The 25,856-nt window shown below is 37.0% G+C and overlaps 1 protein-coding gene and 1 non-coding gene across 3 annotated transcripts in view; both read left to right on the top strand.

The window, feature by feature from the left end:
- The window catches only part of LOC105704894 (RING finger protein 17), a 114,081-nt gene that overhangs the window by 80,472 nt on the left and 7,753 nt on the right, over positions 1–25,856 (top strand). For both annotated transcript variants that reach the window (XM_064373495.1, XM_064373494.1), the window contains 10 exons: positions 2,148–2,437; positions 7,997–8,160; positions 10,273–10,392; positions 11,752–11,832; positions 13,958–14,083; positions 15,281–15,340; positions 17,464–17,583; positions 19,313–19,481; positions 22,515–22,650; positions 25,391–25,580. In XM_064373495.1, coding sequence (XP_064229565.1) covers positions 2,148–2,437; positions 7,997–8,160; positions 10,273–10,392; positions 11,752–11,832; positions 13,958–14,083; positions 15,281–15,340; positions 17,464–17,583; positions 19,313–19,481; positions 22,515–22,650; positions 25,391–25,580 — 1,456 coding nt within the window. The remainder of the gene's footprint in view (positions 1–2,147; positions 2,438–7,996; positions 8,161–10,272; positions 10,393–11,751; positions 11,833–13,957; positions 14,084–15,280; positions 15,341–17,463; positions 17,584–19,312; positions 19,482–22,514; positions 22,651–25,390; positions 25,581–25,856) is intronic.
- On the top strand, positions 67–229 carry LOC135273865 (U1 spliceosomal RNA). The gene has a single exon (XR_010341656.1). It is a non-coding gene; the product is annotated as a U1 spliceosomal RNA (small nuclear RNA).

Genomic DNA, 25,856 nt, shown 5'->3' with positions numbered 1-25,856 from the left:
CAAATCTTCTTACGTGTGCTTTCAAATCTGAATTGCATCTTGTTTGCTCTTAAAGATATGTAAACTATGCTTACCTGGCAGGGAGAAACCAGGATCACGAAGGTGGTTTTCCCAGGGCAAGGCTTATCCATTGCACTCCGGATGTGCTGACCCCTGCAATTTCCCCAAATGTGGGAAACTCGACTGCATAATTTGTGGTAGTGGGGGACTGTGTTTGTGCTTTCCCCAACGTTTAGAAAAAAAAAAAAAAGATTTATAAACTAACCCTGAGGAGCCATCTCAGAAATAGATTCCTTCAGAATTGCTCATTTCATTGTTCAGGCACATCTGTTCTTGCACACTTAAACCCTTTACTGACATACTTGCTTTTATAATTTGCTCTCTCCTTTGACATTTACACTGTAAACCAAAGAAAAAGAGAATAATGTAGTGGGTACCAGATCTGAGCCCTTGAGCATCCTTTGCTTTAGACATAAATATTTAAGCTTTATTTTAGAAATTCTGGTAGATGTATACCTACTAGATGTATTTATATGAACTGTAAACATATATGAAACAGGATGAAATATATGAAACATTTATATGAAACAAAATATATATGAAACAAAAATAAACATATGAAATTTATTTCTATTTATACTTACACAATAAGTAATTCAACAGTATTTACATTTAAAGAACCTTTCAGGTTCTATGTTTGGGGTTTAAGCACCTTTGATCCAGGGACAGGATCAGAATACGGTTGTGGCCCTAGTTTAATCTTTTTTCTCTCTTTCTAGAGACATAGAGCTGTGTTGGAATTGGAGAAAAAAGTCCTAAGTAGCCACTTTGTACCAAATACATGGCCTCATACATAGCCAGATCTCCGTAGAAGTGTTTGCCTTAACTTATATCTTACCTTATTCACAACACGATCTGAGTCCTGATGAAATGGAAAACGAATGAGAAGTCAGAAAGAAAGTGGGACATGAGGCTAGATATGGGAGATGTGGCCTGGGTTGCCCGGGCTTTGGCATACAGCTAGCCTAATTGCTTTGCCTTTAGGCTAAAGCAGTTCCTTGATAGAAGAAATGTTAGAATGGAAAATGCTAGGCAAGTTAATACTACTGACATTGTCTGCTACCAGTTGTAATGTTCTTTACTGCTTTTACAGACAAAAACTACCAGCTATCTTAAGGCAGCAGTGGGTTGGGGGACTAGCAGGTTATTTGAGGAATTATATAGCTGTTTAATTAATGTCTGTTTGTTTGTTTATTTTTGAGACTGAGTCTCGCTCTGTCGCCCAGGCTCCAGTGCAGTGCTGTGATCTCAGCTCACTGCACCCTTTGCCCCCTGGGTTCAAGCAATTCTCATGTCTCAGCCTCCCAAGTAGCTGGGATTACAGGCACATACCACCATGCCTGGCTAATTTTTGTGTTTTTAGTAGAGACAGGGTTTCACCATTTGGCTGGTCTCAAACTTCTGACCTCTGGTGATCTGCCTGCCTCAGCCTCCCAAAGTGCTTGGATTACAGGCGTGACCCACCACGCCCAGGCCTTATTTCCTTTTAAAAGTACAGGAGATTAGAAGAAACAGAAACTTGATATAATTATGCTAAAACACAACCAATATTAATATTTCCTTCTAAGATTTTATTTTTTTGTACAGTAGGGATACCTATTACTTCTAATTGGAAGGGAATAATATAAAGTAGAAAAACTGAGTAAATATAGCGTATTACCACTAACACCTAATATATGAATAGTACCTTAATATTTTTTAAGAGACTCATGTTTTCTTTGTATTAATGGATGCTAATAGCTTGCCAGATGTCTGTTCTATCTGTGGACTAAATTGAAATCATCTTAAAGGTGTTATATTTTCTAGTAATATTGAATTCATTGTACCATACTTAGGAAATTTTAAGAGAGCATAGTCTATAAATGTGAGATAGAAATTTAAAACATTTACTTAAAATTTTATTGCTTTTTCTCATCAGTCTCGTAATTTAATTTTAATTTTAACTTGTTATGCTAATTTTTACATAACGAATTAGAGCAAATATTTTCTTTGAATTTCATGTATCTCTGAAGAATTCTTTTTATATTGTTTTACCCAGAATTTTATATTTGCTCATATTTAGATATGTTCTTTTTTGGATGTTACAGAATTAACAAATTAGATAACAGCCATTCATTATCTGAGAAGTCTCTGAAAGTCCCCCTGGAACAAGAAGATTCAGTAGTTATTAACCATATTAAAACTAACTTTGACCCTGACAAAAAAGCTGCTGACATAATCAGTGAACACAAAGTGTCTGAACTTCAGGAGAAAATTCTAGAACCAAGAACCACTAGATGCTATAAACCACCAGCTATTCCTAACATGAAAGTATTTGAGGCAAGAGTCAGCTGTGTTGATGATGATGGAACTATATTTGTATTACCTAAACCATCAGGTGAGACCTTCTATGTTATGTAGGCTCTAGTTCTCTAGTAAGAATGACAGGGATTGAAGTACCTTGGGCAACCTCTTTGAATGTTATTTTCACAAGGTTGTTACGAGGATTAAATGATTTCACACAATGCGTGCAAAGTGCTTTAAATGGTGCCTAACACATAAAAACCATTTAATGCCGTCCTTTCATTATTCTAACATAGCAGTGTTACATACTTATAATTATGTGAGTGCTATTCTCAGTATAAGAAGAAAGGAATTTGGAATTTCATTTCCACTATTGTGGCAGATTGAACAACTCTCCCAGATAAGTCAGATCAAATGCCTGTTTTTTTTAAATTAACATTTACTGAATTGGCATAAAAGTAAAGAATATACCAAGCTCCAAAACAAAGTGAAATCACGCACTGGGAGGTAAACATACGCCAAAGAAGGCAATCACTCTAGAGTTGCTTCGTAACTATAGAACCTTGAACAACTTTGATAACTACACGAAGTTCAAGAAAAAGGAAATAAAGCCCCAGATCCCTTTACTCAAAGTGGGAAATCTAATAGCACATGAAGATGGGATCCCAAAAGGTGACTTCCACAGTGTGATACAAGGGTCAATGTGCTCATCACACTAAAGATGACTAAAACTAGATGTTCAAATGAATTTTTTAAAATTACTATAAATTGTTATTAATGTGAAAGAGTACAAAATGTGTTATTTAAATAAAACTTTAAAATGAGTAGCCATATACACATTCCCCACAATAAGAAGCAGCATCGCCGGGCGCGGTGGCTCATGCCTGTAATCCCAGCACTTTGGGAGGCCGAGGCGGGTGGATCACGAGGTCAAGAGATCGAGACCATCCTGGTCAACATGGTGAAACCCCATCTCTACTAAAAATACAAAAAATTAGCTGGGCATGGTGACGCGTGCCTGTAATCCCAGCCACTCAGGAGGCTGAGGCAGGAGAATTGCCTGAACCCAGGAGGCGGAGGTTGTGGTGAGCCGAGATCGCACCATTGCACTCCAGCCTGGGTAACAAGAGCGAAACGCTGTCTCAAAAAAAAAAAAAAAAAAAAAAAAAAAAGAGAAGCAGCAGCAGCAGCAGAACCTAAGCAGACCTGCTGTGTGGCCCTACTTGATCATGTTTCCTGTTTTGCTACCCAAGACATAGCGACTTTCCTGAATTTGCTAATTATTATTTCCTATATGCATCACTAAACAAATTTTTTAGGTTTTCCATCTTTCAAACTTTATGTAACCAGAACCCAAATGTACATATTCTTTTGTGACTTTTCATCAAAATGTTTGAGACTTGTCCACCTTGATTCATCTCATTATATTTCATTCAGTTTTGTTTGTTTGTTTGTTTTGAGACGGAGTCTTACTCTGTCACCAGGCTGGAGTGCAGTGGCGCTATCTCAGCTCACTGCAACCTTCACCTCCCAGGTTCAGGTGATTCTCCTGCCTCAGCCTCCCAAGTAGCTGGGACTACAGGCGTGTACCACCACTCCCAGCTAATTTTTGTATTTTAAGTAGAGATGGGGTGTCGCCATGTTGGCCAGGATGATCTCAATTTATTGACTTCGGGATCTGCCTACCTCAGCCTCCCAAAGTGCTGTTTTGTTCATTTTTTAAATGAATTAATAGCATCCCTGTGAATGTTTATAGCTCAGTTTATCCATTCTACTATCGATGGACAGTTAGCATTTCTAGATTTTCCATGATTACAAAAAATGCTGTTAACATTCTTGTACCTGTGTTTTGTTACACACAGGCAAAATTTCTGTAGAGCACATAATCTAGTGAACAGAATTGGTGGATCATTGGCCTGGCACAGTGGCTCAAACCTGTCATCCCCACAATTTGGGAGGCCGAGGTGGGCAGATCACATGAAGTCAGGAGTTTGAGACCAGCCTGGCCAGCATGGTGAAACCCCATCTCTACTAAAAATACAAAAATTGGCCAGGCGTGGTGGCTCATGCCTGTAATCCCAGCACTTTGGGAGGCCGAGGCAGGCAGATCATGAGGTGAAGAGATTGAGACCATCCTGGCCAACATGGTGAAACCCTGTCTGTACTAAAAATACAAAAATTAGCTGGACATGGTGGCGCATGCCTGTAGGCCCAGTTACTTGGGAGGCTGAGGCAGGCGAATCACTTGCACCTGGGAGACAGAGGTTGCAGTAAGCTGAGGTTGTGCCACTGCACTCCAGCCTGACAACAGAATGAGACTCCATCTGAAAAAAATAAATAAAAATAAAATAAAAAATAGTTTTTCCAAGTTGTTTATAACAGTTTACGCTCGTCACTAGCAGTGCGTGAGGATTCTCATTACCCCACATCCTTGCTAACACTTGATAATGTCAGATTAAGTTTTCCCAATCCTAATAGATACGAAATTGTCCCTCACTATGGCTTTAATTAGCATTTCCTGACTTCATATGGGGTAAACATCATTTCTTCTATTTGAGTCATTTGTATTTCTGTGTTTATGGAATGCCTGTCCATGTCTTCGCTCACTTTCCATTAAGTCACTGCTTTCTGATTTATAGTTCTTAATATATCCTGAACACTTATCCCTTGTTTGTTTTATGTGTTGCAGATATCTTCTCTCAGTTTCTTGTCTTTTTAGTGTCTTTTGGGAGTTTCTGGATGATAAGAAAGTTTTAACGTAATTTTGTTAGTCATTTTTGTTTTTTGGTTTTGTATCTCATATTAAATCCGTTCTTACTCTGAGATCAGAAAGCTATTTTGTTATATGGTCTTGTAAAAAAATGTTTATAGTTTTGTTGTTATGTAAAGTCTTTAAGCCATCTTGGAATAGATTTTTAGGTAGTTATGAAGAAGAGATCTAATTTTTTAAATAGATTTAGTTAGTAGTTCCAGCTCATCTGCTTAATACTCCACATGTTCCCCACTGATCTGCAGTGCCAACTTTGTCAAAAATTAAGGTTCTATATATGCAGGAGTTGTTTCTGAACTTTCTTTTCTTTTTTTTTTTTTTTTTTGAAATGGAGTCTTGCTCTGTCACCAGGCTGGAGTGCAGTGGCGCAATCTCGGCTCACTGCAACCTCCGCCTTCTATGTTCAAGCGATTCTTCCGCCTCAGTCTTCTGAGTAGCTGGGACCACAGGCGCGTTCCACCACGCCCGGCTCATTTTTTTGTATTTTTAGTAGAGACAGGCTTTCACTCTGTTGGCCAGAATGGTCTCAATATCTTGACCTCGTGATCCGCCCACCTCGGCCTCTCAAAGTGCCGGGATTACAGGCTTGAGCCACTGTGCCCAGCCTGTTTCTGAACTTTCTATTCTGTGTTAGTTCTATTTATCTATCCCTACACCAATACCACAGTTTTTTCCTGAATATAGCCTATATTACTTTTGGTGTATAAGTTATAACGCTTTAAATCTATTGACTTTCTTGTTCTTCAGGTGCATCTTGGCTCCTTAAATCATGTGTTTTCTTTACCTTACCCTGTTCTTTCTCTGGGACACACTGTGTGCAAAGTGTTGCAAGGTCACAAAGCAAAGGCAAAGTTAAGACTAGAGATGAGGAAGGAGAATATTTTTGAGAAATGCTCCAAACTCCATGGCTTTGGAAATACAGATCGATATGGACAAGAAAAAAATACTAGTAGACCTTTTTAGAGTTAGTAACTTAGAGAAAGAACTCACACAGTGATAGGCATCAGTAAGACATAGAGGTTCAGCCTGGCTGGAAGAAAAGAAGTAATGCAGTTTGATAAGAATAAGGGAGTTAGATACGTGATGAAGTAGTTGGGTTTTTAGCATCATGATATGTGAAGGCTCCCACCCAGGATTTTACTACTTCCTCCATGATTTCAATATTTTTGTGCATCTGTAAACTTTGGGATCCTTGAGAATGTAAAAATCCTGGAGCCCCATTTTTTGTACACCTGAGAGTGGCAATGATACATGTTGTTGGCAGAATTTAGAACTTAGGCCACCAGTGAGGATGTAGATATCCTTAATACTGTCCCAGCATAGAAGAGGAGCAACGTGGAACTAGCTTCTATAGACTGCTAAAATGACTCTCAGATCAGGACTAGCATAAATTAACCTGTTTTTCACCATTGTGTGTCTCTTATTTCCCTCACTTTGGGACTCAGATGCTAGGGGTATGGATGGAGGGTTTCCAGGTTTGTAGGACCTGTCACTACACACGTTTGGAGGCTCTCTATGAAGAAAGAATACAGCCTGAGCGCAGTGGCTAACACCAGTAATCTTAGCACTTTAGGCCAGGACGGGAAGATTGCTTAAGCCCAGGAGTTCGAGACCAGACTGGGCAACATGGCAAGACTCCATCACTACAAAACATGCAAGAATTAGTTGGGCATGGTGGTACATTCCTGGTTCGCAGCTACTCAGGAAACTGAGGCAGGAGGATTGCTTGAGTCCAGGAGGTCTAGGCTACAGTGAGCTGTGTTTATACCACTGAACTCCAGCCTGGGCAGCAGAGTGGGACCCTGTCTCATTTTCTAAAAATAAAATAAATACAGAAGTTTATATTTCTTGAGAATGAGAAAAGATTACAGCAAATAACTGGAGCTTTAGGATACTTTGAGAATATTCAGGTTCCTCTTGAGATATTTAGGTTTATATGCAAATGCTTCCTGACTATAACTTGGGCCCATCAGAATAGTCGATAACTCTAGCAATCATAGGGCTTAAATGTCATTAACTCCTAGTTAGTATCTATGGATATGGGTGTGGGAGATATGAATTTACTGAAATTTTTCTCTCATTTGTTGATCTCTTAAATATATTTTTTAATTTGAAAGAATAAAATCGGTACAATTAGCTGTTCTAGAACAAAATAATGTTTGAGACCTGTGGTAATAGTACTTAACCCAGAAACTTTGCTTGACATGTGTAAATAGTCATTGTTCAAACTGGTAGCCTGTTAACTGCCAGGCAGTGTGCTGGATTCTTTACATCTAATCCTCCTGCAGTACTTGATGATACTGACAGGTACGGTTATTCCCAGAAGATGCTGTTATACCCAGAATAGGTGGTTATTATGGAAGAATAAACTGAGGCTTATTGGAGGTAAGGGAACTACCCGAGATCACGCAACTAAAACAGTAAGGTTGGAATGATAGCTGACTCCAGAGCCTGTCTTCTATGGTATCAGTTATGGATGTATATATTTACTGTGGAAATAACAGGCCAATAAGCAATGAAAGCAAAACTTAAATTTGAATTTATATTCCCCTCATTATACAGTACCTAAGCATCAAGTAATATGTAACTTGTGTTCTGCTTTACTTAGGGCTGTCAAACTGACCCAATTTTAAATTGGTAGTACTTTCATATTAGGCTAGCTGGTATGTGTTTAGAGGTCCTTATGATGTTTGTACTTTCATAATATCAAAAGATCATAATATTGTTTATATGCTATTACTAATATGTTTTAAAACCGATTTTTACAAAAGTTCTGTTTTGGAGACTGATTTTTAATTATACTACTGAAGAGATGAAGTTATTAAATTGACAAATGATAGGGAATTTTCCTAAATGCTTTCTATGTTTAATACTTTTTTTCAGAATTTGAGTTAATAAAAATGACAAATGAAATTCAAAGTAATTTAAAAAGCCTTGGTCTTTTGGAGCCTTATTTCTGGAAGAAAGGAGAAGCATGTGCAGTAAGAGGATCCGATACTCTGTGGTATCGAGGCAAGGTGATGGAGGTTGTAGGTGGCACGGTCAGAGTGAGTCTGATACTCTTTTGTGACTGTTCTGAGGTTAAATGCTATAGCATTAGATGGTCTTTCGTATTTGAAATGAGAAAATTGGATTAAAACATCTTTTGATGAAAATTGTGTAGGAAGATCACTCATGTTATACTTTTATTTGTAATAAATTTTCATTTTATTTTCAAATATATTTAGTAACCTGAATAAGCAAAAAATATTTCTAGGGAGGGATTTGATCATTACTTAATGGTTGGACCACTTAGTTGTAATTGGTAACCCTGTTTGCACACATAGTGTTAAGTAAAACAATATGTTTTCCAATCTATTAAATATCTCACTAGCAAATTTGTTATGGCCTAGTCAGTTTTTCAGGGTAATGGCTAATTTACCTTTCCAGAGTAATTAGGTAGCACTCAGGTTTCATTCAAAATCTTCAAAAATAGCTACGTCCTTTAAAAGATGTATATATATAAAATATAGATGAAAATACCTCCAGTACATCATACTTACTAAGTAAAGCAATGAAATTGATGAAATACTTCATCATATGTTCAGCACTTGAAAACTTTAGTTTTAATTGGGGATGGGGGAAGAAAACCTTAAGTGTAATTGTCTTTTGTTTCCACCTGGACAGGAGTTTATTATCTGTTTGATGATGATGCCTAATGATTACACAGTACTTCAGGGTTTTTTTTAGCTTCCTTCACATATATGCATTTATATTTTATAATTTGTTTACAGTTATCCTAGACATAGATTATTATTCTCATTTTACTCATAAGAAAATTGTAATTTAGCTTCAGTGACCTGCCATGATTACTGGGTCGTGATGCTAGAGTTAATATCCAAGCATCTGATTCCTAAACTTCTGATTTTAAGTCTTAGGCTTTTTCTACTGAACTACAGACTTTTAATGGTTTTCATAGAAGTCAAATATTTTCAAATTTGAGGTAAGTACTTAAACATCTGGATAGTTACAGGGGTTATCTGAGCAACTTGAATGTATGTGCAAAGTAACATACATTTACATATACATACGTTTGTGTTTCTCAGATAACTCCTTTTTTTTCCCCCAAAGGTAAAATGAAATTCAGTGTTCATCAAGTTATTATACTTCATGAACTTTATGTTTGTAGAATCTAAATAAGATGATGAACTTTTATAAAAATTTTCACGCTGTCCAAATATCTGTTTAACATACTTAAAAGAACTTTGATAGTTTAATCATCACCTTTTATGTTTTCATGTGGTCACTTTACATTTTTAGAGTACACAATGGATTTTTCATTTCATAACCAGGTATCTTTCAAAGTTTATCCTGTGATCCACATTAAGAAATAAACATCTTGCGAAACCATACACTAATTATCTGTGACGTAGTCAGACATTTTTTTGTTCAATTCTATTTTATTTTTTAATGCTAATTGCCAAGCAAATCCAGTTAAGCAGTGATATGTTCATTTCATTATGTTGGGACAGAAGAAGTAATTTATTGGCATTCTTTATTCTTAAGACAATTTAGAAGTTGAATTATCAAGATTAAAGCATTTCAAAAGAATTTGTAAATCCAATAAGACCCAGTTTTTTAAAAAAAGTCTCATGGGTTAAGTGTTAGAAAACCTTTTTACAATGAAGTTTGATACACTATTGGATGAGGGAATAAATACAGTATTGCTTTTTTTCCTGGAAATTTTTTAAATGCAGATTTTAAAATTTTCAAGATGTTGTTTTTTTTTTTGAGACAAGTTCTTGCTCTGTCACCAGGCTTGGAGTACAGTGGTACAATCACAGCTTACTGCAACCTCAACCTCCAGGCTTACGCAGTCCCTCCCACTTCAGCCTCCTGAGTAACTGTGACCACAGACACATACCACCATAGCCAGTTAATTTTTAATAGAGATGAGGTCTTACTGTGTTGTCCAGGCTGATCTCAAACTCCTAGGCTCAAACACTCCATCCACCTCTGCCTCCCAAAGTGCTAGGATTACAGGCGTGAGCCACCAAGCCCGGCCTGTCTTTTCTTTTTCTTTTCTTTTTTTTTTTTCTTCCCCAAATAACAGGAAATTCCTTTTGTCCCCTAGCTTTTAATAATAATTTTAACTATTAATTTTATTTGGCCTGTTTCAGGTACAATATTTAGATCATGGATTCACTGAAAAGATTCCACAGTGCCATCTTTACCCTATTTTGCTGTATCCTGATATACCCCAGTTTTGTATTCCTTGTCAGCTCCACAATACCACACCTGTGAGTACATAATAATTTGTGGGATGATTAATTTTAAATAGTTTTTGTTAATACATTTTTAGAAATATTTATAATGTAAGGTGAAATTTTAGTTGCAACAAAAAAGTAAATAAAACACCAACAAATGTTACTAAGACAGCTAAACAGCCTTTGTGAAGACAGTTCCAAAATTATATTGAAGGCTGTAAAACATCTGAATAAATGAAGAGACATGTTCATAAGTGGGAAGGTATAAGATTGCAAAAATTTATCAAATGAAATTACAACAAACTTGAAACTGGAGATCAGATAAAAGAGTGTCTTATTCTGTCTTGCTGCATAACAAATTAAGCTGAGATGTAGTGGTCTGAAACAATAATAAACTTGTATCATCTCATACAATTTCTGTGGCTCAGGGATTAGGAATGGCTTAGCTGGGTTATTTTGGCAAGGGGTCCGTATTCGTTTTCACACTGTTGGAAAGTTACTACCTAAGACTGGGTAATTTACGAAGAAAAGAGGGTTAATTGACCCACAGTTCTGCATGGCTGAAGAGGCATTAGGAAACGTAAATTGTGGTAGAAGGTGAAGGAGAAGCAAGTACTTTCTTCACAAGGTTGCAGTAGGAAAAGAGATTGAAGGTTGAGGGGAGAAATGTCAGACACTTTGAAAACGACCAGCTCTTGTGAGAACTTACAATCAGCATGAGGGAAACTGCCCCATGATCCAGTCACTTCACACTAGGTTGCTCTCTCAACACATGGGGATTACAATTCAAGATGAGATTTGGGTGGAGACACAGAGCCAAACCATATCAGGGTCCCTTGTGATACTGCAGTCAAGATATCCACCATAAGTGTAGTCATCCTAAGGATGAACTAGGGACAGAGGGTCCACTTCAGATGGTTGACTCACGTGGTTGTTGCAGGAAGGCTCACTGCCTTACCATGTGAACCTCTTAACACATAAAAACATAACAATCACTGTTCCTTAATGAATACATATCGTAGGCCTTGTACAAGCAGTACATTGGCATATTGGTCTTTTTAAAAAAAGTTTTAGATGTAATGTTTTGCATTTAAATGTAGGGGCTGTGTGTGTGTGTGTGTGTGTGTGTGTGTGTGTGTGTGTGTGTGTGTTTTAATCTCTCACCTCTTGCTGAACAGGTTTATATTTTTAAAGTATAAAATGAATACTCAAATTATTCCTTTTTAAAGATTATTTTTATCATGTACCTATGCTATTCTCTAAGAACTGCTTGTGTATTTTGTACTACTACCCGATATTATTTGTTTGTGGCTACTTTTGTGTATCTTAATTTGCTTCCCGCTCTTATTTTATGAAAGCATAAAAGAATCTGAGTTTATTAATCCCAAATAGGTTGGAAATGTCTGGCAACCAGATGCAATAGAAGTTCTTCAACAACTGCTTTCAAAGAGAGAGGTGGAAATTCACATTATGGTAATTTAAAGTATATATAGTTGGTATAAATTATTTGCCATAAAATGTTATAGCTAACATAATTTGAGGGATATTTTTGATGATAAACAATGGTATATACCTTCTTATGTGAATATAAATTACTCATTAGCATAAAAGAAACTACCAGGTTGGTTCCTAGACTTGCTTTAAATAAGCCTGATTTTGAACAAGTTTCTGAGAACTTTCATAACCATTAAAGTCAGTAATTTCAAAGATTCTTTATTAGCAGCTTGTCTTGTTATAGGGGGCAGTATTAAATTGTTAGACATGTTTATAAATATATGTAGCGGTTTCCAAGATGGTGCTATATACTCAGCACTGTCTTAGGTCCAGGTAATTCAGAGAGTTTATCATGATCTGTGTCCTCAAAGCCCTTATCTGGTTAGTGAAACAAGACATAAACCTAAAAAATTTCCACTATAAAGTAACATGCCAAAAGCTAAGTAACTGGTAAAAAGAGTAGTAGGAATTTAGAGATAGTGAGAATTGAGGTAGCCCGTAAAGCAAAGATAGTAACGTTCTCCTGACTGGGGAAATGAACTGCACAGAGATACAAAGAGACATTTTAGGGAAATGGTCTAACTGTTTGACTTAAAAAGTGGACGTTTTGTGAGGAGTAGTGGTAGTGAATAGTGTTCAGGAGAGGTAGGGGCCGTTTGGTGGGGTTGGTAGGGAGTGCCTCAGTGGAGGTTTCTGAGCAGTGAGGTAATAAGATCAACCTGCAGCTGCTATGTTTGCAGGACCCAAGTGGGAAGATATATGGTAAGGAAAGTATGTTTGTATTAAAGGGTGATGATAGAGTGATAAAGACCTAAAGGAGGCACAGACCCACTTAAATAAGAAAGTAGCTTTTGTTATTACTAAGAGTTCCTCCCTAGTTACTCAGTTCTCCATGGCAAGTCACTGAAGTAAGGTAGAGATTGAAATTTCTAGTGTGTCTAGACAGCTTTCTTTGCTGCTTAGCTTAATTAACGTAAAAGAACAACTTGTGGTATAGCAAAGGCTGCCAGGTTTCAGAGACCATGAATGTGCATGCCACACAACCCGACCGACAGCAGGCCTGGCCAAGACTCACTCCTCCCTGAAACACAAAGGGAGATGCTGACAGAGGGCCTCTTAGGTGCTAGCCTCTGCTCTAGGCCTGGACACACAGCTGAGGGCTGAGAAGTAAGAAATCCCTGCCTTTCTAGAGCTTCCATTTCAGTGGTGGGAAAGAGAAAACTAAATAAACTGTAAGGAATATTAGTGATGGGCGCTAGGAGAAAAAAACAAAGCAAAGGAGGCTGATAGAAATGGCATGGCCAGGGAGGAGGTTCCACTTTAAACATTTTAGTCAAGACCTTAAAATGGTTAGAGGACAGACCACTAGGTACAGGGAGAAGCGTGCTGACGCAGGAGCAGGACTGAGTGGGAGGGGACTGCATTGACAGAAGACTGAATGGTAGGAAGAGATAGGACAAGATCTGCTGGGAGGCAACAACAGTAATTCAGTGAGGAGCAGTAAAACTGAGGAGCAGTGAGTTTGGACAAAGGTGGGATCGGTGGAAACGAAGAGAATTGCTGTGGGTCAGCTTATCAGTTAGGGACACATTCAGTACCCAATAACTGTAAATGGACTTTATTCATAGTTTTAAAGTTACCCTGATTCCTGCTTTTAGACTCTTCTGAGTCCTGCCAATTTTTGGATATTTAAGTGAAACTATTTCTTCACCTGTGAACATAACCTTTTATTTCTCCTTCTATGTAATTTATTAGTATCATCTAAAAGTGATATATTTGGGAATTGGAATTATATATAGCAAGTTATTTTGTGGTAAATAACTAGAAAACCCTTTGGACTTGTAAGTATATAGTACATAAACCAAAGTAGTAAATTACTCCCTTACAACGTGTCAAAATACCAGGAAGAAAATTCTATGAAATGAGTCACTAGCTAAACAGTCTAGTTAATACTATGGTTGTCAGAACAACAACAAAAAAAAAAAACAAAGAAAAAAATATACTATGATTGTCAGAAGCTAAATTTGATATTTGCTGACTATAAAAATGTAGTCATCAAATGGACTTCATTTTTATAATAATAATCTTTATTGAATTTAAATAGGAATTACCTAAAAATCCATGGGAGAAATTGTCTATTCATCTCTATTTTGGTGGAATATCACTTTCTTATTTTATGGCATATTATAAATATTGTACTTCTGAACATACTGAGGAGATGTTGAAAGAAGTAAGTGAACTATTTTTCTATAAAAATCTAAAGTGTAGAAAAGTCTAGTTAAAATGTTACATTTTGTTTTACACTATGTCTTAAGTTTGATTCTACATATCTGATTTATTAAGAGTCTAGAGGATATAAACATTTTGCTGAGAAAGATAAATAGGCTGTATCATGCATTATAAATGTCCTATAAAAGACTTGAATTACATTAAGATTATATTAATGTTTCTCTACCTTCAAACCTAGTGTGATTGATGCCCATGCTATTCAGTGTTGTTTGAATGTAGAGATGCACATTCTAAAATCTTTATAGTCAGTACCAGAAGAGGGCTCTCGCGCCAGATAAAATATTTTTTTCCTTTTACTTGAAACAAAAGCCATGTCTTACAAAATTCTCTCATTTGCCTTCTCACAGGAAACCCTGAGCCACATTTTGAGCTTAGCTTCCGTAAGCGGCTCATTCCTTGCCTGGTGCTTCTGTGGTTTAGTACTTTTAAAAATATGACCTGTTACAGATATGGTTTCACATTTCAAGCTGCTATAAATCTTTTATAGGAATAGATTATGCATCATTATATTTTATATCACAATATATTTTTATTTTTAGAGTTGCAGTCTACTTGTTAGACTTTTTAATGTTCATTTTGATGATAGTACACCATCAAACATTGTTCTATAGATACAGAAAATTACTTTCTTCTCTCAAATAGAAATTGTGTTGTAACTTTGTACCTGTAATTCTCACTGCCAGCTTTTTCTTTAAAGCAGAGGTGTGGTTGTTGTGGCTGAGTGAGAGAGAGAGAGAGAGAGTATGTGTGTGTAAAAGAAGTTCCATCTGTTATTAAACAGGTTTTATAAAGATTACTTAGTTTTTCTGTTCTAGTTTTACTATTCACTATGAACATTTTAAAGGGAAAGTTAAGAGCTCCCACTCTTACAATAGATGAATTAGCACTGACATGTGTTAGCATAAGTTTGAGGTTTCTTACTGTTGAAAACTTAAGATGGTAAGATTATTCAGAACATGAGATTTGCCTGCAGTTGATCTCAAATAAATAAATGAATACCAACAAGGAAATGCACCCAGTTTTTGTGGGGATGAAATATGGAAAGTATCCTAAAACAATATAGCTAAAGGTGATTTTACTCAACAATACTTTCTTTCCTACTTTCATTTTACTTTTTGAAATGCTTGGTTTATTTCAGAAACCAAGATCAGATTATGATAAAAAGTATGAAGAGGAACAATGGGAAATAAGGTTTGAGGTAAGTAACAATCTGAGTATTTTGGAAACTTGGGACCCTTCATTAATACAAAGGATCTGATACAGGACAGGAAGAGCTTTCTTTTATAAGTTTTATTGAGATATTATTTATATATCGTAGAATTTACCTATTAAATGGATACTTCAGTGGTGTTTAATACTGTTCACTGTTTTGTAACCATCACCACTATCTATTTCCAGAACATTTCATCACCCCAAAAAGAAGCCCCGTACCAGCAGCAGTCATTCTGCATTCTTCCTTCCCTAGCTTCATGACAGCCACTTCATCTTCTGTCCCTATGGATTTGTTTATCCTGTACATTTCATATAAATGGAATCATATACTATGTGGTCCTTTGTCATTGGCTTTTCACTTAGCATAACATTTTCAAGGTTCATACATGTTGTACATATTAGCGCTTTATTTCTTTTTATTGCTGAATAAAATTCCATCGTATGGACATATTTTGTTTACTCATTAATCTGTTGATAGACACATGGGTTTTTTCCATCTTACGGTGATTGTGAATAATATTGCTGTTTAATCAGATACAAGTTTTTATGTAGACATGTTTTTCCTTCTTTAGAGTATACACCTAGTAGTGGAATTACTGAGCCTGTGGTAACTATGTTTAACATTCTGAAGATCTCCAAAACTGTTTCCCAAAGTGTCAGCATCATTTTACATGTATGCCAGTAGGCATACATACAAGGACCCCGTTTTTCCACCTCCTCACCAGATTACTACTTGTAATCTGTTTTTCTAGCCATTTTAGGTTAGTTGTGAAGTGGCGTATCATTGTAGACTTGATATGCTTGTCCCTGGTGATTAGTATTGTTGAGGATCTTTTCATGTCTTATTGGCCATTTGTATGTATATATTTGAGAAATCCCTTCAAATCTCCCCGTTTTTATTTGGGTTATTGATCTTTTTATTGTTGAGCTATAACAGTTCTTTATAATTCTCCATGCAAGTACCTTATCAAATATATGTTTGCAAATAATTTCTTTTATTCTGTGGGTTGTCTTTTCACATTGATTGATTTGAGAGAGAGAGTCTTGCTATATTGCCCAGGTTAGTCTTGAACTCCTGGGCTCAAGCAGTCCTCCCCCGCCTTTTTGCAGAGTAGCTGGAACTACAGGCCACTACACCCAGCTTTCTTTTCATTTTTTTGATAATTTGCTTTTAAGTACCAGAGTTTTTAATTTTGATGAAGTCCAATTTATCTGTTTTTCCTTTTGTCACTTGGACTTTTTGGTGCAGGAAGAGTTTTAGTAAGTAAACCTTTGTAGTTTACAAAAATAACATACCCTTATTGTAAATTACATATTACTTAGTTAAGTTCAACAAATTTCAACAGTAGTAGATCACTTCTTGCTGAATTTTTCTAGGTTCAAAAGTTTTGTTTCGTTTGGCTACCAGTTTGGAAATGTTAAATAGTAATAAAATTAACCTACAAATTTGAATATGATGGTTTTACTTAAGATAATTATCATATTCTTGAAGAATAAGAACTTTTTATAAAGATATTGCTGGTATTTGCAGAAAAACATTCACCACATTTTTATATACATTGGCTTTTAACAATTGCTAGGTGCTGTGATCTTCTTGGAAATCACATAACTGTAGTATTTCTTATGCTTGCTTTCATAGGGCTTAAGAGAAAGCACACCTTTTTGATGATTTTAACTTATATTTTCTTTTAGCATTTCATGTATTATCTTAGTTTTTATTAGAAAGTACTTATTCTTAAATACTGTAAAAGTTTCTAAAAGAAAAAGGGATCTGTTCCTCATTCTGCACCTCAAACACCCCAGCCTTCACTAGTGGCAGTTACTATTGACTATTATCTAGAATAGTATGTGTGTGTGTAGATAATCAGTAAACATTCATGCGTTTCTTTTTTTGCACAAAACGCTTTTTAAAATTAGAGGACAAAAGAATATTAAAGATCTTTATCATCACGTTTTGGTCCTACTGTAGCAAAATCATTCTGTGGTATTCAGTATTTAAGAGAGCTTGCTTTCTGCTAATTGAAAGTAAATTGGCACCATCGTGAATTTTTATAATGTAATAGATTTTCATCCTCATTCTGAAATTTGAATTTTTTTGTGGTATTTTAGGAATTGCTTTTGTCGGAAACAGAGACTCCTCTTTTACCACCATATCTGTCTTCATCTCTGCCTCCCCCAGGAGAAGAACTCTGTGCTGTTCAAGTTAAGCACATTGTCTCACCTAATGAGGTATGTAATCTAAATGATTAGTTGGTGATTAAAAACATAAAAAGCTATCTTGGTCTTAAACACTAGAAATCTCTACAGTTCAAATGAAACAGACCTCAGAAGAAAAAAACACACTAGAAGTGACTCTTCATTTCTTTATCTTTCTGATTTCAAATATTGCAAATTTGTGACCTCTAGTTTGCCTCACCCTGTAATATCCTCTTCAGATATTTGTTAATATTTAGGGCAAGTGTTTCCTAAGGACCTACTGGGTTCCCAGTGTTGTACTGCCTTATTCAATGTTATGTTTATATCTGATATTTAGATTTTTAAGGTAGAACTAGGTTCCCAGTGTTGTACTGCTTTATTCAATGTTATGTTTATATCTGATATTTGGATTTCTACCTGTGAAATCTTAAACATCTCCCCTTCCTCTTCCTGCACTGAACTCTTCCACTTAACCACCTGGCTGCCATCGTGTCCTCCTTATTATGTTTGTCTGCCTCCCCTTAGGATTTAGCTCCATGTTGTCCATTGAGGTATCCCAAGAACCTAGAATGGTGGCTGATAAATACTAGGCACCCAGTGAATATTGATTAAATGTATGAGTAAAGGCACTGAACGTTCACCTGCATGTCCTTGGCTAACAAAGAGAGGAAGAAATAAGTAGCTTCAGCAGCTCCTTTAGCCTTTTACACAGTAAGCCATTCTCTCACAGGCAGGGGAAGGATTTGCTTTCTAATTTCATCAGAGGGCAGAGTAAGTAGTATGTTATGCTCTATATAGTTGGTAAACAACTATTGCTGGTTTGGGTAATTTTGTATTACCCAAACAGAGGTGGGCGGTCCTCGCACCTCAGCCTTCCAAGATTTTCTAAGTTTGAGGTTATCGGTAGCTGAAATTATTATTTATTGCTGCATCACAAGTTACCCTTAAACTTAGCGGCTTAGTACAACACATACAAGGGTCAGGAATCTGGGAGCTGCTGAGTGAAGCACTCTAGCTCAGGCTCTCGGGAGGCTGCAATCATGATGTTGGCAGAGGCTGCAGAAACCACTTCCGAAAAGAGTCACTCACGTGACTCACCTGGAAGGCTCTGTTTTCTGCCCGTGGCCTCTCCGGTTGTCTGCTTGCAGCATGGCTGTGGCTTCTTGGAGCATGAAATCCCTGGCAGAGCTCTACCAAAACGGAAGCTACATGTTCTTATAAGTCAGTCTCAGGAGTCACACACTGTCATTTCAGTTGTGTGGTTTTTTATCGTTTTTGTTTGTTTGTTTTTGAGATGGGGGTCACATTCTGTTATCCAGGCTGGAGAGTGCAGTGACACAATCATAGCACACTGCAGCCTTAATTTCCCAGGCTCAAGTTTTTTTCCTACCTCAGGCTCCCGATTAGCTGGGACTACAAGCATGTACTATCGTGCCCAGCTAATTTTTTATTTTTTATTTTTAGTAGAGATGAAGTCTCACTGTGTTGCTGAGGCTGGTTTTAACTCCTGAGCTCAAGTGATCCTCCCACCTCAGCCTTCTAAAGTGCTGACATTATAGGCTTGAGCCTCCGTGCCCAGCCTAGTCGTGTTATCTTGATTACAAGATAAGTGTGGTAGGATGTGGGAAGGAACAGGAGGTGAATATCAGGAGGTAGGGGTTTCCTGGGACATGGCTGGAGGCTGCCACAATAATTTTGTCCACATAAATGAATTCTTGAAATTCCAGAATCTGAATTTTTTTCTTTCCTTCTCCCAACTTAGGTGTATATTTGCCTTGATTCTATAGAAACTTGTAATCAGTCTAACCAACATAGTGACACAGATGATAGTGGAGTCAGCGGGGAATCAGAATCCGAAAGCCTTGATGAAGCACTGCAGAGGGTTAATATGAAAGTAGAGACGCTTCCTCCTCTGACAGATTTTAGAACAGGTATACTTACCACATTTGAGTGAAACAATATTTAATAAAACTTGGATTTTGTTTTAATGGGCTGATAACCTTGGGCTATCTCTAATGTTGATATTTTCCTCATGTTCACTTTACATGCATGATTTCTTGGAATCCTCAAGAAACCAAGAAGATGACCTCTTTCTTGCTTTCTAGATTAGGAAGGTGAACTAAGAGACTTTAAGTAAACTCCCTTGGGGGCACTTTCATGTTCCATAAATAAGATGGTGTTGGAAAATTGCATAAAGATGACTTTTTAAATTTGAGGTTATCAGTAGCTGAAATTTCAAGAGTTGTCATTCAGACCTTAATGGCTGTCATTTTAATTACAAGCCACCTACAATGGTAATGTTGAGGTCCAGTCTCAAAGTATGACCTGTTCTGTCAGGATAGGTCAGATTTCTACTCTTTTATCTTTTCAGTCCATTCTTCCCATCTTTATTAAGTATGTGTGAGTCTTCTCTGAGGAAAATGTATCTAGTCATTGCAATATTTGATGCATACGAATGTATTTATTCTTGCTATTTTAGCAAAGGAAAAAAACATCAGTCTTACCTGTGTTCAGTGATTGTTTGTTTGTTTGTTTTTTGAGACAGAGTCTCGTTTTGCCACCCAGGCTGGAGTGCAGTGACGTGATCTCGGCTCACTGCAACCTCCTCCTCCTGGGTTCGAGCAAGTCTCCTGTCTCAGCCTCTCGAGTAGCTGGGATTACAGGTGTGTGCTACCATACCCAGCTAATTTTTGTATTTTTAGTAGAGATGGGGTTTCCCCATGTTAGCCAGGCTGGTGTCAAGCACCTGACCTCAAGTGAACTGCCCACCTTGGCCTCCCAAATTGCTGGGATTACAGGCATTAGCCAGCATGCCCAGCCTTTTGTTTTTGTTTTGAGACGAGTCTTGCTCCGTTACCTAGGCTGGAGTACAGTGGTGTGATCTTGGCTCACTGCAGCCTCCACCTCCCATGTGCAAGTGATTCTCCTGCCTCAGCCTCCCAAGTAGCTGGGATTACAGGCATGCACCACTATACCCAGCTAATTTTGTATTTTTAGTAAAGACAGGGTTTCTCCATGTTGGGCAGGCTGGTCTCGAACTCCCAACCTCCGGTGATCTGCCTGCCTCAGCCTCCCAAAGTGCTGGGATTACAGGCGTGAGTCACTGCACCTGGCCCTGATGACTCTATATATGCAAGAAATTGTCTGTAATTCTTTAATAAAAATTACTTGAAATAAAAATCCTTATTCATTAGTCATGTATTTCAATATCACTTGCCAAGTAGAATTCTCTGTGAAATTACGTAGAAAGCGTGATGACATAAGGCAGTAGAACAAGATGGGAAACTGAGGCACATGTCATCGCTCTGAAATCTAAGCATGTACAAAGGGAAGTACATACTGTACTAATTTTTCCACAGTTTTACTCAAGCCTAGCACTCATTAGCACACTTTTTTTCTTTACTGAGTATTTGCTTGTATCAGGTACTATGCTAGGAATACAAACAGCAGTTCTGCACTCAAGAACAGGTGCTCTAAGCAGAAAAGAGACATGTAAACCAAGTATAGTATGAAAAGAATAGCTCCTCTTAGAGGAGTGTGCGGAATGCCATAGGATCACAGGGAAAGCAGTGATCAATTATTAGGGCTTTGTTGGTCACGTTGGAGCCAGGCTTTGAAAGAATAATAACTGCTCAAGGTGATGAATACCCTAAAAACTGTCAGAATGTTTTTCTGATGTTTATGATAAACATCATAAAAAGAAGGGCTCCGGAAAACACTCTAGTGAGGAGGGCAGCCATGAGCTAAATAGAAGCATCAAAGTTTTAAGTAGTCCTTTTTAGGTAACTCATTGAGGAAATACGGTAGAAGTTGTTTAGGAGAACAAATAACTGAAGAAGCCTGTGAATTGCAATAAGAACTTGACATTACACGCAGTTAAGGTGTACCATTAAAGAATTTTAAATAAGAGCAATGTGATTGAATTTTTAAAAATTGAATTCTGGTGGTCCCATAGCAAATGAATGGGAGGACAGAATGGAAGGCAGGAACAGCAAACATGTATCATCCTTTGCCAAAGATGATGACCCACACTAAAAGAGACTAGGGGAGTATGAGAAGTTGGGGCAGTGACAATATGAGCTAATAAGCCTTAAGAATAGAAGAACTAGCAACTCTGAAAACGGGTGAAGTATCTTTGTTTGAAGCTTAATCCATAGGAATTAGTGAACAAAGGCTTATAAACTACGAAGAGAAAAAAAGCCAACATGAGGCTAACGGTTCAATATTTAATTCTGGATGGTGAGCATATGGTTGTTACATTTTCTTCTTTGTACTTTTCTGTATTAAACATTTCTGATACTTAATTGTATATGTTTATGTGGTACATGTGATACTGCATGCATAGAATGTGTAATTATCAAGACAGTATTTAGGGTATTAATTACCTTGAGCAGTTATCATTTGTGTGTTGGGAACATTTCAAGACTTCTAGCTAATCTGAAATATACCACCCATTGTTGTTACCTAGGCACACTAGTCTGCTATCAAATATTGAAAGTTAACTCCTTCCTACTATATGTTTGTACCTATCAACCAACTTCTCTTCTTCCCCCCACCCCAAACACATATATACATGTCTTTCATGGCCTCATGTAACCATTAATGTACTTGTTATCTTCCCGAGATCCACTTTTTTAGCTCTCATATGAGTGAGAACATGTGATATTTGTCTTTCTGTGCTTGTCTTACCTCACTTAATATAATGATCCATCCATGTTGCTGCAAATAACAAGATTCCATCTTTTTTTTAATGGCCAAATAGTATTCCATTGTGTATATACACCACATTTTCTTCATCCATTCATCTGTTGACGGACACCTGGGTTGATTCCCTATCTTGTCTGTTGTGAATAGTGCTGCAGTAAACATGGGGTGCAGATAGCTCTTTGATATGTTGATTTCCTTTGGAGTAAAAACATATAATAAAAGACAATATGATTTTTTCCCTCTTTCTGTCTTTCCAGAAATGCCTTGCCTTGCAGAATATGATGATGGCTTATGGTATAGAGCGAAGATTGTTTCCATAAAAGAATTTAATCCTTTATCTATCCTAGTACAATTTGTTGATTACGGATCAACTGCACAGCTGACATTAAACAGGTTAAAAATAAATGTCAGGGTGTTGAATTAGGTTTCTTTGTTTGTTTATATATATATATAGTTTTCTTACTGAGAATATTTTGCCTCTTTTAAAAGAAAAGGATTATTCTAAGGCTGTTTTTACATTAGGAAACTTTTAATCTAGATTTTTTACGGTGTTAAGAGTATACATAGAATTTACTATTTTCCCTTTTTTTTTTCTTTTTTTTTTTTGAGATGGAGTCTTGCTCTGTCACCTAGGCTGGAGTGCAGTGGCGCAGTCTTGGCTTACTGCAACCTCTGCCTCCCAGGTTCAAGAGATTCTCCTTCCTCAGCCTCCCACGTAGCTAGGATTACAGCTGCTCGCCACCACTCCTGGCTAATGTTTTTGTATTTTTAGTAGAGACAGGGTTTCACCATGTTGGTTAGGCTGATCTTGAACTCCTGACCTCAGCTGATCCAACTGACTTGGCCTCCTAAAGTTCTGGGATTACAGGCATGAGCTACCACGCCTGGCCCATTTTAGCTGTTTTTAAGTATAGTAACTAATTGGCTTTAAATACCTTCACAAGTTTATACAGCTATCACCAGTTTCCATTTCCAATATGATTTTGTCATTCCAAACAGAAATCCTGCGCCCATTAACAATAGCATCTTAGTCTGTTCTTACCCAGTCCCTGGTAACCTATGGTCTACTGTCTCTGAATTTGCCTGTTCTGGGTACCTCATATAGGTAAATGCATACAATATTTGTTCTTTTGTGACTGGCTTATTTCAATAGCATAATTTTTAAAGATTCATCCATGTTGTAGCATGTGTCAGAATTTACTTCTTAAGGCTGAAAATATTTCATTATATATGAGGGGTCTTCAGAAAGTTCATGGAAAATGCATACTATGAAAAAAAGCATGGATTTCAACATTTTTTTTCACCAAAATAAATTTGTACTAACTTGTTCTAACATGTCTGAACAGGATCTAGTCTGAGGCACTAAAAGGATAAGTGCAACATGAATTCTGCTCAAATTGAAACAACAAACATCAAATTTATGGTGAAGCTTGGGTGGAGGAAGAGCGAGATCACTGTTGCTGTATAAAAAGTTTATGGAAACAGTGCCCCAAAGAAAGCAGTTTACAAGTGGATAACTTGTTTCATGAAGGAATGAGATGATGTTGAAGATGAAGCCCATAGCAGCAGCCCTTCCACATCAATTTGTGAGGAAAAAAATTAATCTTGTTCATGCCCTAATTGAAGAGGACCAGCAACAGCAGAAATAATAGCCAACACCAAAGACATTTCAATTGGTTCAGCTGATACAATTCTGACTGAAAAAGTTGAGCAGACTCTCCACTCAATGGGTGCCAAACCTGTTGCACCGAGATCAGCTACAGATAGGAGCAGAGCTTTCAAAGGAAGTTGTAGACAAGCAAGATCAAGACCCTGAAGCATTTCTTCAAAGAACTGTAACTTCATATGAAACATGGCTTTACCAGTATGATCCTGAAGACAAAGCACAGTGAAAAGCAAGAGGTAGAAGTGGTCCAGTCAAAAGTAGACCAGTCAAGAGCAAAGCCCATGACAAGAGTTTTTTTTTTTTTTTTTTTTTTTTTTTTGATGCTCAAGGCATTTAGCTTGCTGGCTTTCTGGAAGGCCAAAGAATGGCAACATCATCTTATTATGACTGTTTGAGAAAGCCAAAGCTTTAGCAGGGAAATGCCTAGGAAAGCTTCACCAGAGTCCCTTGCCACCACAGTGCTCTGCTCGTTCCTCTGATCAAACAAGGGCGATTTTGCAAGAGTTTTGCCTAAATCATTAGGCATCCACTTTACAGTCCTGATTTGGCCCATTCTAACTTGTTTTTTGTTTCCTAATCTTACTTTTCTCCAGTTAATAATGTAAGAAAGATCACATTGACGTGGTTATATTCCTAGGACCCTCAGTTCTTAAGGGATGGACTAGAATGACTGTTACCATAGCTTACAAATGTTTCATGATCTTGAAGGAACTTATGTTGAGAAATGAAGTTAACATTTTTTATTTTCATCTTAATTTCATTTTTCCATGAACTTTTGGAGCCCCCTCATACAGTATATATACTACATCTTATCCCTTCACTGGAAGATGGAACTTGGGTTGCTCCCCACTTTTGGCTCTTGTGAATAATGCTTTTATGAACATGGGTATACATGTCTCTTTGAGTACCTGTTTTAGTTATTTTGGGTATATACCCAGAAATGGAACTGCTGGATCGTATATTCTATGCTTAATTTTTGAGGAACCTCCGTGGTGTTTCCCACAGTGGCTGCACCATTTTACATTCTAAGAGTGTGCAAGAGTTCCAATTCTTGCACATCCTCACCAGCACTTGTAATTTTGTTGTTTATCATAGCCATTCTAGTAGGTTTGAGGTGGAATCTCACTTTGGATTTGATTTGCATTTCCCTAATGATTAGTGACGTCGAACATCTTTTCATGTGCTTGTCGGACATTTGTAGGTCTTTAGAGCAATGTCCATGTTTATGTATATTTTTCCCATTCTGTAGATTGGCTTTTTGTTGTTGATTGTGTCCTTTCATACACAGAAGTTAATTTTTTAGGAAGTCCATTTTATCTGATTTTTCTCATTTCCTGTGCTTTTGGTGTTGTATTTTAAAAATCTGCAAAATCCAGTGTTATGGAGCTTTTTCCCTATGTTTTCTTCTAAGAATTGTATAGTTTCACCTGGAAGAGAATTTTAATTTAAGACTTTCTTTTGTGACAGACTGCGCCAAATTCCTTCTCATCTTATGCAGTATCCAGCTCGAGCCATAAAGGTTTTCTTGGCAGGGTTTAAACCTCCCTTAAGGGATCTAGGGGAGACAAGAATACCATATTGTCCCAAATGGAGCATGGAGGCACTATGGGCTATGATAGACTGTCTTCAAGGGAAACAGCTTTATGCTGCATCCATGGTAAGTGTCTCAACTAGCCAAAATTATTTTAAAGCTATTTCTGTGTCCCTAATAACTTTATAAAGTGTTTGTGTCTATGCAACTCTACATGCAGTAGTATACTCAAGCATATCAACCTGTATAGTGTGTGTGTGTATATATATAATATATATAGTGTGTGTGTGTATATATATAATATAGTGTGTGTATATATATAATATATATAGTGTGTATATATATAATATATATAGTGTGTGTGTATATATTATATATATAGTGTGTGTATATCTATAATAT

This window comes from Aotus nancymaae, unplaced genomic scaffold (assembly GCF_030222135.1).
Source record: "Aotus nancymaae isolate 86718 unplaced genomic scaffold, 86718_ANA_hifiasm-v0.15.2.pri h1tg000009l, whole genome shotgun sequence".
Taxonomy (NCBI): domain Eukaryota; kingdom Metazoa; phylum Chordata; class Mammalia; order Primates; family Aotidae; genus Aotus; species Aotus nancymaae.
The sequence above is the reverse complement of the archived record's forward strand: the minus strand, read 5'-3'. Positions and strand labels throughout refer to the sequence as shown.